Here is a 13082-nt window from a genome sequence, read left to right on the forward strand (position 1 = left end):
ATGTTCAGAACAGGGAAATCTATAGATGGAAAGTAAATGAGTGGTTGTTTAGGGCTGGGCAAAGGACAGGGGGTGGATAGGGAGATGATAGCTAAAGAGTATGAGCTTCCTTTATAAAGTAACAAAAATGTGCCATCTTTCCTATTTTCCACCTTAGGGAAGTCCATAGTCCACCTTCCTTTCTTTTGGCCCAGGCTGTTCAAAGTTGCCCATCAGGCCTATACCCATTCCTCTTAGCTCATCACTATTCTTTGTGCCTCTCAGCAAACTTTTCATTTTCATTTTCAAGAGCCTGTAGTATTTGCTACTGAATAAAACTTAGAAAATTCAGCAAAGTAGAAAAAAAAAAAAAAGCTCAACCACAGTAATTTCACCCAAACATCCATTGATTATAAGCCAGGATGGGTGAGGGGTAGGAGGACATAAGTGCATATGGAAGAACCCTCCAAAACGTCGACTTGGTTTCCTGAGGATTTGTGGGAAGGAGTGCTGGTGGCGCTCGTGGTAAAGAAACCACCTGCCAACGCAGGAGACATAAGAGATGCAGGTTCGATCCCTGGGTCGGGAAGATCCCTGCTATCCACTCCAGTATTCTTGCCTGGAGAATCCCACAGACAGAGGAACCTGGCGAGCTACAGTCCATGGGCTTGCAGAGTCAGACATGACTGAAACAACTGAGCTCGCACGTACTCAGCCAGCTGTACCTACATTTACTTCTGCATAGGGACCACAAACCCATTATGGGCCAAGCACTGATCTGATTCTTATGAGAAAAAGTCTCCCAAGTTGTCTTCTGGACCTTGTGATTAGAAGGATATTTTTTACGTCTTGAGATGGGAGGAGGGGGTCAGGGAGAGAAACCCTCTCTAAGTAAGACATAACATCCAGAAGCAATAAAGGAAAAAACTGACAGACCTGCCTATTTAAAAAGATTTTTAAAAATTCTCATATCTGAGATTCCTTGTTTCTTGCTCAGTGGCTCAGTTGCGAGATTTCTTAGGCTAAGTTAAAGGACAGCAGCAGATTGGGAGAAAGTATTTTCAATATACTAAAAGATTTTATGTTCAGAGCCTATGAATTGCTCCCAAAAGTCAACAAAATGACAAATACAAGAGAGACAAAGGCAAAAGATATGACTAGAAGATTCTCAGGCCTCAGATGGTCAATGCACATATGAAAAGAGAAATGCACACTAAAAGAACGGTGAGTTACACCTTTCTTAACTTCCAGAACAGGATACGAGACTGAATTTCCTCCTGCTGGTTTAGCTGTTCCTCCCAAATTTCTTGTTAGCTTTTCTTGAGCCCTTAACCTTGGAGAACCCAGGGCACTGTCTTTGGTCCTCCTTTCTGTTTTGTCCACACCCATTTCCTTGAAGCTCCAGATCCTCAGCCTGTCCCTCTGGGTCACAGCCTTCCTCTCTGCCTACTCCTCATGGTACTTAAAGATTTAAAAAAAAAAAAAACACTACAATTCATTGCTTTAAGAACTTGTCATTTTTATGTATTTGGTGGAGGAAGAGGCTTCAGGGATTTGTATGTATGTATATATGTATGTATGCTTATGTACATACATGACATTATTTCTGTAGGTGCAAACACATACATTTATGGCTAAATGCATGGAACAGCACAGAAAGTGACCCCCTGAGATGTTATCAGTGTTTATATATGGATTGTAGGATTATCATCAAACAGATTTAAAACTATAGTGTTGCTTATAAAAATAACCTAAATGTGTAACAATAGGCTTCACTGATTAGTATTCAACCATAGTTGGGACAATATACAACCATTAAAAAGTTTGCAGTACTTTATCAGTAAGGCAAAATTCTCATCACTTGATGCCAGGTAAAGAAGCATTTAGAAAATTCGGCAGTGGCCACATGACTGGAAGAGATTACTTTTCATTCCAATCCCAAGAAAGGCAATGCCAAAGAATGTTCAAACTACCCCACAATTTCACTCATTTCACATGATAGCAAGGTAATGTTCAAAATCCTTTAAGCTAGGCTTCAACAGTATGTGAACCGACAACTTCCAGATGTACAAGTTGGATTTAGAAAAAGCAGAGGAACCAGAGATCAAATTGCTACCATCTGTTGGATCATAGAAAAAGCAAGAGAATTACAGAAAAACATCTACTTCTGCTTCATTGACTATGCTAAAGCCTTTGACTGTGTGATCACAACAAATTGTGGAAAATTCTTAAAGAAGATGGGAATACCAGACCATCTTACCTGCTTCCTGAGAAACCTGTATGCAGGTCAAGTAGCAACAGTTAGAACTGGACATGGAACAATGGACTGGTTCAAAATTGGGAAAGGAGTACGTCAGGGCTGTATATTGTCACCCTGCTTATATAACTTATATGCAGAGTACATCATGCGAAATGCCAGGCTGGATGAAGCACAAGCTGGAATCAAGATTTCTGGGAGAAATATCAATAACCTCAGATATGCAGATAACACTACCCTTATGGCAGAAAGCGAAGAGGAACTAAAGAGGCTCTTGATGAAGGTATAAAAGGAGAGTAAAAAAGCTGGCTTAACACTCAACATTCAAAAAACAAAAATCATGCCATCACTTCATGGCAAATGGATGGGGTAACAATGGAACAGTGACAGACTTTATTTTCTTGGGCTCCAAAATCACTGCAGATGGTGACTGCAGCTGTGAAATTAAGACACTTGCTCCTTGGAAGGAAAGCTATGAAAAATATAGACAGTGTATTAAAAAGCAGAGACAAAGACTCTTTAAGGGTCTTAAAAAGCAGAGACTTTGCTGACAAAGGTCTCTATAGTCAAAGCTATGGTTTTTTCCAGCAGTGAAGCACAGATGTGACAGTTGGACCGTAAAGAAGGGTGAGTGCAAAAGAACTGATGCTTTGGTATGGTGGTGTTGGAGAAGACTTTTGAGAGTCCCTTGGACTGCAAGGAGATCAAACCAGTCAATCCTAAAGGAAATCAACCCTGAATATTCATTGGAAGTTAAATGAATGATGCCAAATCTAAAGCTCCAAATCTTTGGCTACCTGATGCAAACAGCTGACTCATTGGAAAAGACCCTGATGCTGGGAAAGACTGAAGGCAGGAGCAGGGGAAGACAGAGGAGGAGGTTGGCTGGCATCACCGACTGGATGGACATAAGTTTGAGCAAACTTGGGGAGACAGTGAAGGACAGTGAAGCCTACTGTGCTGCAGTCCACGCGGTCGCAAAGGGCTGAGCGACTCAATGACTGAACAACAAAAAAGCAACAGGAGATGCCAATATATGCCTATACCGTCTGATTCGTTTTATGCGATAAATTTTTAAAAAGAAAACTACATGCGCCTAGGGATAAGACTGGAAGAAAATGTATCCAACCATGAGCCGTGCGCCTCTCCAGGTGTTGGGATGAAAGGTGCTTTTTTAGTTTCCATTATTTTTCAGTTTCCGGGGGGAAAAAAAGGCGGGATATTTCTATCTTAATAAAATAAAAAAGACAAAACACGGTTGCTCTTCTTTGAAAGCAGCAAATCTCTGCCCACCCGGCGCAAAGGCCGGGCACACAGCCGCAGCCCTCACTGCTGCCAGAGGGTCACCAGACGCCACAGCGCTGGCCTTTCCGGCAGGCCGAAGCGCCCCCGCGCGGTCTGTCCCGGGCGGCGGGGAGAAGGGTGGGCGCGGAGGGCTGGAGGCGGTGCCGGGCGTCCCCGCGCTTCCCGCGAGATCCCGCTCCCCGCTCCGCCCTGCTCGCCGCGCTCCCGGCTCCCCACTCCCCGCTCCCCACTCCCCGCGCCGCGACACTTCCTGTCTTCAGCTCCCGCGCCGCCCGCCCGCGCCCGCGCCTGCCGCCTGCCGCCCACCGCCCGGCGCCGCGCCCGCCGGCGCCCCCGAAGGTGCCCCCGGCCCGGCCGGGTCGCCGCCCCGCCCGCCGCCCCGCGAGCCGCTTTGTCTCGGGCGGGGCGCGCGGGAGAGGCCGCCAGGTGCCCCCCGCCGCGGGCCCGGCCCCCCGCCCCGGGGTGGCGGCGGTGGCGCCGGGCCCCGGGGCGGGGGGCGCGCCGGGATGGGCCCCAAGCGGCGGCAGCTGACGTTCCGGGAGAAGTCGCGGATCATCCAGGAGGTGGAGGAGAACCCGGACCTGCGCAAGGGCGAGATCGCGCGGCGCTTCAACATCCCACCGTCCACGTTGAGCACCATCCTGAAGAACAAGCGCGCCATCCTGGCGTCGGAGCGCAAGTACGGTGTAGCCTCCACCTGTCGCAAGACCAACAAACTGTCCCCTTACGACAAGCTCGAGGGGCTGCTCATCGCCTGGTTCCAGCAAATCCGCGCCGCTGGCCTGCCGGTCAAGGGCATCATCCTCAAGGAGAAGGCGCTGCGTATAGCCGAGGAGCTGGGCATGGACGACTTCACTGCCTCCAATGGCTGGCTGGACCGCTTCCGCCGGCGCCACGGTGTAGTGTCCTGCAGCGGCGTGGCCCGCGCCAGGTCGCGCAGCTCTGCCCCCCGGCCCCCAGCGGCGCCCGCCAGCCCTCCCGCAGTGCCCTCGGAGGGCAGCGGTGGGGGTACCACGGGCTGGCGCGCTCGGGAGGAGCAGCCACCGTCGGTGGCCGAGGGCTACGCTTCCCAGGACGTGTTCAGCGCCACTGAGACCAGTCTGTGGTACGACTTCCTGCCCGACCAAGCGGCGGGGCTGTGTGGCAGTGATGGACGGGCACGCAGGGCCACCCAGCGCCTGAGTGTCCTGCTGTGTGCCAACGCCGATGGTAGTGAGAAGCTGCCCCCGCTTGTGGCTGGCAAGTCGGCTAAACCCCGTGCAGGCCAAGCTGGCCTGCCCTGTGACTATACCGCCAACTCTAAGGGTGGTGTTACCACCCAGGCTCTGGCCAAGTACCTGAAGGCCCTGGACACCCGCATGGCTGCAGAATCTCGCCGAGTCCTGCTGCTGGCTGGCCGCCTGGCTGCCCAGTCCCTGGATACCTCGGGCCTGCGGCATGTGCAGCTGGCCTTCTTCCCACCAGGCACGGTGCAGCCGCTGGAGCGTGGCGTGGTCCAACAGGTGAAGGGCCACTACCGCCAGGCCATGCTGCTGAAGGCCATGGCAGCGCTAGAGGGCCAGGATCGCTCAGGCCTGCAGCTAGGCCTCATGGAGGCCCTGCACTTCGTGGCTGCGGCTTGGCAGGCTGTGGAACCTTCCCACATAGCTGCCTGCTTTCGTGAGGCTGGCTTTGGGGGTGGCCCTAATGCTACCATCACTACTGCCCTCAAGAGTGAGGGAGAGGACGAGGAGGAAGAGGAGGAGGAGGAGGAAGAAGAGGAAGAGGAGGGTGAAGGGGAGGAGGAGGAGGAGGAGGATGGTGAGGAGGAGGAGGAAGGGGGGGAAGGAGAGGAGCTCGGGGAGGAAGAGGAGGTAGAAGAGGAGGGTGATGTTGATGACAGTGATGAAGAGGAAGAGGAGGAGGAGGAAGAGAGCTCCTCTGAGGGCTTGGAGGCTGAGGACTGGGCCCAGGGTGTAGTGGAGGCTGGTGGCAGCTTCGGAGGTTATGGTGCCCAGGAGGAGGCCCAGTGCCCTACCCTCCATTTCTTGGAAGGTGAGGAGGACTCTGAGTCAGACAGTGAGGAAGAAGAGGAAGATGATGATGAGGAGGATGAAGATGATGAAGATGATGAGGAGGATGGTGATGAGGTGCCTGTACCCAGCTTCGGGGAAGCCATGGCTTACTTTGCTATGGTCAAGAGGTACCTCACCTCCTTCCCCATCGATGACCGTGTGCAAAGCCACATCCTCCACTTGGAACATGACCTGGTTCATGTGACCAGAAAGAACCATGCCAGGCAGGCAGGAGTTAGGGGTCTTGGACATCAAAGCTGAGCCAGTGAGCTCAGCCATGCCCCCAACCTGGATGTGGCAGCACCAGGGCAGAGGACTCTCTGGGCGACTGCTGTGGATGGAGGCAGAGTGGGGAATCCCACATCCTTTAGTGATATTCTCCTGGCCCTGTGACAGGCCCAGTCACCTCTCTAGGGCCTGGGGCTGGCATCAACCTCACTGCCTGCTTTTTGCCTCTTTTTCAGAATCCTCTTTCCTCCCCAGTTGCCCCTGGGCATGGGGGACTCGGTGGGGAGGATGGGGAGCTGTCCGGTGCTACCACACCGTGCCATCACTGGACTAGGCCACAGTAGCAGCCAGGGATGGACCCTGGAAGCTCCTGGCCAGAGAGTGCCTCTCCCCTCTGCCATCCACACCAGGTCTTTGGTGGGGGGGACCCCAAAGCCATTCTGGGAAGGGCTCCAGAGAAAAGTCCAGCCTAGGACCCCACAAGGCTGGCAGCCCCACATCCCTGTCCCCAGGCCACCTTGAGAAGCACAGTCTAACCATGGGCTCCTAGGCCTGCCTCAGCCTGCTTCCCCACTTCCCAACCCCTTCCTCTGGCCCAGCCCATGTTACTTTGGCCCTTGGTTTTCTTTCAGATTGGAGGTTCTCAAGAGGCCCTCCAGAGGAGTGATAATGGGCACTTCCCTTGTGGGCAGCTGCAGGCCCCATGCCTCGCCTCCCTCTCTGGCAGGGCCCTATCCTGGGCAGGGGGCCTGAGGCTGGGCCCAGAGTCCAGCCATCCAGCTGCTCCTTTCCTAGTCTGAATTCAATAAATCTGTCTGCCCCCCTTTTGTGGGAGTGGACATTTTAACAGCCAAGGGTGCATCCTTCATGGTCTGGGCTTGCGTCTGTCTTGGGGACACTTCTTTCCCGGTTCCTTTTGATCCCTGCTCTGGTGGGACAAATGTTGAGAGAGTGGCTACAGCCCAGGCCCTGACCAGGGTGAGGGGCAACATATGTATTTAAATGTTGCCTTAAAAAAAAAAAAAAAAATGTTGCTAATCTGCCTGCCTCCTTAAGTGCAGGAGACTTAAGAGAGTTGGGTTCGATCCCTGGGTGGAGAAGATCCCCTGGAGGAGGCAATGGCACCCCACTCCAGTATTCTTATCAGGAGAATCCCATGGACAGAGGAGCCTGTCGTGCTACAGTCCATAGGGTCGCAAAGAGGCAGACATGACTGAGTGCCAGCACAGGCTTGGGGGAAGGAGGGATCTTCAGTGCACCAATGCCTGGGGGCGGGTTTGAGGAAGCTGGGCCTTGCAATGCTTAGGGGTTAGAAGCTTTGGATCACTTGGCTAGGATAGGAGGCAGGGAGCCAACAGTCCCTGGAGGGCCAAATTAAGCTAGGTGCCCGGGAACTAGGCTTATCAAGGCCCATTAAAGAAGATCCTTGCAGGAGAGGGGCAGGAGGGCAGAAAGAAAAGAATGTTGGGGGCAGCTCCTGTGGTCCAGGTTGGAGTTGTAGGGGTATCCCTTGTATGGTGCCTTAAGTGGGGAGTCCTCTACGCCTTTCAGTGACTGGCATCTCCAGTCCTGGTGGCTATCCTTGGAAACAGTGGCAGGGTAGAGGTGGAATTGCTGGGGACACATTGCACCCCGAAGAGGTTGAGGATGTTAACCACTCCCTGTGTGATGCCCTCTAGAGGCGCCCCCCCACCCCCCCAATCCAAAGGTGAGACAGCTTGCTCTGCTGATCCTACCTGCCTTTTCTCTTCTCACCCCTCCCAGGCCCTTCCTCATTGAGGCCCTCAGGCCCCAGTGGTTCCAGTGAGGGGAGGGCCTGAGCTTGAGCAGGCTGGCAGCTCTGGGCCCCAAACCGGTTTTCCCACCTTGTCTGAGGCTGGCACATCACCCCTCTGTTTCCCTGCCCCCACCTCATTGCAGTTCCTCCTCTCTCCACCCTGGAATGTGGGGGCCGGCGGGGGGGGGGGGGGCACTTATCCACATCATCTTTTTAAACAGGAAGGTGGAGGGGCTTTTCCACACTTTCCCTTCCACACCTCTGGCACTCAGGGATTCCTTCCAGGCCTTGAAGGCTTCAGAACTAAGAGCAAAAAGCACCTGGGATTCTCAGCCCCACCTTGGCCCACGTCTAGTCCCCATCTGAGCTCTGGAGGATGAGACAAAGAAGCCCAGTCTACCCCCTCGCCTGCTCTGGAGTAAATGGGTGGAAGCAGTAGTCTTCTCCCTAGATGCCACTGGCCAATCCAAGTCCCTCGCCTCAAATACCAAGGCAAATGCTTCCATTTGTCTGCTGCCAACAAGAATGCCTCTTGCTCAAACTGAGATCATCTCTTTAATGATAACACCAGTCGACATGAATAGGGCTCTTGCTGTGTGCCAGCCTCTGCTAAACACTAGATGCTCACAAAGCTCCTGTGAGGGGACTTCCTTTCCTGGTGGTCCAGTGGCTAAGACTCTCTGCTCTCAGTGCGGGGGAGCCTGGGTGCGATCCCTGGTCAGAGAACTAGATCCTACAGGCTGCAACTAAGTTTCATGCTGCAACTAAAGATCCTGCTTGCCACAACGAAGATAGAAGATCCCCTGTGCTGCAACTGAGATCCCACACGTCCAAATAAATAAAATATTCTTTAAAAAAGAAACCCGTACGAGGTAGGTAAAACCATGAGAAAACATGTACAGAAAAGTGCCCAAAGCCAAATCACTAGTCTGTGGCAGAAGCAAGCTCTCTTCCCCAGGCTGATCTTGAAGTGTCCCTTTACTAAGACATTCTTAGCTCTGTTTTCCTAAAGGAACTGGTTACTGACTCAGTTTCTAAACTGTAGAATAGCTCTGGGAGATGAATGGTGTAGAAGTGTCTACAGGAGCTTAAGCTCCGGTACTTATAACTAACTCCTGTTCCCCCAGTCCCCAAATACAGATCTGTAAATATCCTTCCCATTCTCCCTATTACTCCTTTGGGACAAATAGATGAGAACCATATCCATTTCATGAAGAAGGAAACAGGGTTAAGGACTTAAATGACCTGCAAAGACACTGGTCTTGAGGTCTGGTGTTCTCCCTGGGAATCTGGGTTACATATTAAATGCCTCACCAGGATTCCACTGGGGATGGGGGTGGGGGGTAAGGGACAGTGGTATGGAGATGGCTCTATGAGCACAGAGCTTTGAGGAGGGACCTGGCAAGGACTGTCACACAGCCTTCCACAGTCCAGATGTGAAGCAGCTGGTGACTAACAATGGACCCCCAGATAAAGCTGACAAACACTGGGCTGCTGCCTTCACTTGGGACTGATTGCTAAAGGACCCTGAAGGGGATCCTTGTTCTGAAGACACTGATGCAGGGGTTCTGGAGGCCTGGTTGTCTTCGGCAGTTCCCAGAGTGGGCCAGTGTCCGGTCAGCATTTGGCAGAGGTGGTTTCTTGGGAGGCAGGGAAGAGAAACCGCCTTTTCAAAGTGAGGCCTGAAGGGAGGCAGCGGGAGGGGGGAAAACTACAACTCCCAGAAGCCCCTGCTCCCCGGAGAGTCAGTTTCGGTTGCCATGGTTTCAGAAAACAATATGGCCGCTCCCAGCTGGGACGCGAGTCTGGGTTAGAGACGCAGCGGCGGATCTGGGTCGCAGCAGTGGCGAGAGAAGAGGTCTTGAGGGCTCGTGAGGTTGGCCCTGGACGCTATACTGCTGGAACAGGCTGACCTTTCCGAGGGCGCCAATGGCGAGCAGCGTGGATGAGGAAGCACTGCACCAACTGTATCTGTGGGTAGACAACATCCCTCTGTCCCGGCCCAAGCGAAATCTGTCCCGGGACTTCAGTGATGGAGGTGTGTGCTTCAACGTGTGTGAGTGTGTCTGTACGCACGCCTGGGTGTGTCCTGTATGTTTTTGTGTGTCAACGCCTTCTGTCCTGTATGTACGTGTGTACAGGGTCTATGGGAATACATGTCTCTTGGTGCTTGTGTGCTTGTGGCAGAGGGGTTAGGTGTGAGTTAGGGAGAAGGGTGTCCATCTCCTAAGATTTCAATTGCAGAAGTGTGCATCTGTGGGAATGTGAGCATGTGTGTGTCCATATTTATGTATACATGTTCTATCCTTTGTGTGGGGTGTATTGTGTGTGTATGTGTCTATGACTCCTTCCCTGAACTTTAATGACTAAGATGTGTATTTGTGCATCTGCGTGTGTGTGTGCATGCTTATTCCTGTATTCTATATGTCTTGTGGGAGTCTGAGCATGTGTTTGTTCATATGCAAGTTGATATGTTCTGTCCTATATGTAAAAATGGGCGTGTTGTGTGCGTATGTTTCTTTGTGATTGTTTAGGTGTCTGTGTGTTGAAGACTGTCTCCTGGGATTTTAATGACAGAAGTATGCATTTCTCTGTGTATATTGATGCATATGTGACACTTTGTGTTTCTGTGTATATGTGTATTGGTAACTGTCTCTTGGGACACTGTGATGGCCCTATGTGTCTGCGTGTGTTTCTACATCTCTGTATCATTGTGTGTTTGTGTATTTATGTCAATTCCTATATCTCTTAGATACACATTCTGTAATAGGGGACTAGAGACCTTAGTTTTCAGATGCCCTGAGTTAATGGCAAAGGGATGAAGCTCCTCTGGAGAATTTGTCTCTGGCTGATCACTGTTCTTGCTCTCTTACCTCCCCTCCATATTATCCTTCCCCTATCCACATCTCTACCTCTTCTGTTGGCCCCACCACTCTGCCACCCCTGATTCTCCCACCCCACCCATTCATTCTCCCTCTTCCTTCTTCCTTACCCATCTCTACACCTTCCATGTCTGCTCCCACCTCCTCTCCCTCAGTCCTGGTAGCAGAGGTCATCAAGTTTTACTTCCCCAAGATGGTGGAGATGCACAATTATGTCCCTGCCAACTCTCTCCAGCAGAAACTGAGCAACTGGGGTCACCTGAACAGGTAACAGAATACCTGGGCACACTAGTGGGATTTCTAGCCCCTAGCCTGGGATCTGAGGAAGGGTTGCCCAGCCCCTCCACCTCCTATGGTCTCCACAGTCCAGGCTGGTGGCTGGGGTGGGGAGGACAATGCAGACAGAATCTATCTGGTAACAAAATCAAGGGACTCTTCTTTGGGGGAGGTGACAAGGATCCTCGAGACATACATGCTCTGGGCTCAGGTTGGGTGCCCTTCCATTCCCCCAGGGCTGTGCACAGAAGGGCTACCACTGCTGCATCTCCTTCCTTCCCCCCACCCCTCACTTCATCCACCCAGGAATCAATCCACCATCCCTATGTCCACCCCCAGGAAGGTGCTGAACAAACTGAACTTCTCTGTACCAGAAGACGTGATGCGCAAGATAGCACAGTGTGCCCCAGGTGTGGTGGAGCTGGTGCTCATTCCACTGAGGCAGCGCCTAGAGGAGCGTCAGAGACGTAGGAAGCAGGGCATCGGCTCCTTACAGGTGCCTGCTCACTCCAGCTTCTTGCACTGTTCTAGGGGAGTTTCCCAGGCAGCAGAAAGCTCTGCCTCAGTGACAAGTTGGGAGAAGGGTGTCTGGCTAAAGGGAGCCCACAGCGGGAGGGATGTCCTTGGGAGTGGGCGGCCCAAGCTCACTGCAGACTCTGGGCGGTTCTTTCAGGAGCTGGCTCCCCAGGATGGCACTGACTACATGGATGTGGGTAAGGTAGCCTTTACTTGCCTTCCTTCCAGGAAGAGCTTTTCTCCTGTCCTTCCTTCCTGTGGGGGAAGGGGTGGGACTACGGGGAGGGGGAAGACAGGAAAATAGGACTCCTTCAGGGTTATTCCTATACTTGCCTTGTCTCAGGTTTGTCCCAGAAGGCCCGAGGGGAAGGTGCCCCAGACCCCCAGGGACGGGGGCAACTCAGGTAAGGAAGCTGGGAACTCCTGACCTTACCAAGCCTGATATTCTCTCTACCTGGGAGGTCAGGGTGAGGGTTGCATCTGGAAAGATAGGGAAGTCAGGGATTGAGGGATTTCAGGGACAGTGAGAGGGAGGGAAGGCTTGGTCGAGGGACACTGAAAGGGTGATGGTGGGGTCTGAGATCTAAGCCTCAGCTAAGCTGCATCTCACCCCAGGGAGGGCCGACTGCCTGTGCCCCAGCCTCCAGGGTACAGCCAGGCACTGCAGAGCGACCCAAGCTTCGTCCTCCAGATCGCTGAAAAGGAGCAGGAGCTGTTGGCCTCGCAGGAGACCGTGCAGGTGAAGGCGCACTGGGAGGGAGCGGGGGGATTGAGGCCTGGGAAGATGGGCAGGGGGCAGCAGGCCACTGGACTTGACTTCTGTGTGGCTTGGCCTAGGTCCTGCAGATGAAGGTGAGACGCTTGGAGCACTTGCTCCAGCTCAAGAATGTGCGCATAGAAGACCTCTCCCGGAGGCTCCAGCAGGCAGAGCGTAAGCAGCGGTGAGCCTGGGAGACGCCCCCTTATCCGCCAGAGCCCAGACATCGCAACTGACGCACCCACCTCGAAGGGCAGACGAATGGGCGGGCGGAGCCAGCTGCTCCAGTGAGCCTCCTGGGACACAAGCGCCCCCTTGGGGTGTGAGTGAGCATGGGGGGCAGTGGGACAGGAACCCTCCAAGCGGAGCCCAGGAACTGAGCCACTCCTTCCGCTCCATCTGGGTCAGGAGAATGGACCGCTTTCCAGAACCCAGAAGCCACATGCAGAGACCTGGCGTGAACCCCAAAGCAGTGCTTGACACCAGGGACTCTGCCTTGGTGCTCCCGGTGCTGGGCCTTAGGGGGTGGTCCCCCAACTTGGTCCGCACCCTTAGAACCGGGTCCCCACCCAGCTCTGGTGACAGCAGCATCTCCATTCAGGCTAGTTCTCTGTACCATGGGTCAAAGGGGAGGCTGTCCGAGACAGCTGACGGGCTTCCTTGCCCCTCCTGGGCACTCACCTGGGACCCAGCTAAAGGCTGGAGAACACAGCAGCTGAAGAGGAAGGGGTGAGGTGAGAGATCAGCCACAGACTGTGCCTTCCAATTGTCCTCCCCTCCCACAGTGTATGTTGAGAATATTTGGGGGATGTGGAGCTGAGTTGTTCCCATTAAAGTTATGGTGTCCTTCCTGTGCCTGCTTTCTCTTCTCTGAGGGAAGTGAGTTCCTGTCCCCCTTGTGTTATCCCCACCCCTTAAGTGAAAGAGCCTTGTGGGCCCAGGCTGGGTCTCAACTCTTGGGGAGCTGGACCCTGCAGTGGCCACTTCTTGGTAGGAGGATGGTTTTGTGCACTAGGACAGCTTGACTTCTAACTCTTAGAAGTTGAACTCT

General features: G+C 53.1%; 2 protein-coding genes across 2 annotated transcripts; both read left to right on the top strand.

Annotated features, from left to right (window-relative positions):
- Nucleotides 1–4013: 4013 nt before the first annotated feature.
- CENPB (centromere protein B) lies at nucleotides 4014–6677 on the top strand. The gene has a single exon (XM_061126693.1). It carries the CDS (start codon nucleotides 4048–4050, stop codon nucleotides 5854–5856), a length of 1809 nt encoding a protein of 602 aa, XP_060982676.1. The 5' UTR covers nucleotides 4014–4047; the 3' UTR covers nucleotides 5857–6677.
- Nucleotides 6678–6812: 135 nt separating this feature from the next.
- Nucleotides 6813–12873, top strand: SPEF1 (sperm flagellar 1). Its single transcript, XM_061126694.1, has 7 exons — nucleotides 6813–9638; nucleotides 10638–10749; nucleotides 11098–11254; nucleotides 11432–11471; nucleotides 11618–11678; nucleotides 11890–12013; nucleotides 12112–12873. The coding sequence occupies exons 1-7, from the start codon at nucleotides 9530–9532 to the stop codon at nucleotides 12217–12219; spliced, it is 711 nt and encodes a 236-aa protein (XP_060982677.1). The 5' UTR covers nucleotides 6813–9529; the 3' UTR covers nucleotides 12220–12873.
- The last annotated feature ends 209 nt before the right edge of the window (nucleotides 12874–13082 follow it).

Source organism: Dama dama, chromosome 23 (genome assembly GCF_033118175.1).
Source record: "Dama dama isolate Ldn47 chromosome 23, ASM3311817v1, whole genome shotgun sequence".
Lineage (NCBI taxonomy): Eukaryota > Metazoa > Chordata > Mammalia > Artiodactyla > Cervidae > Dama > Dama dama.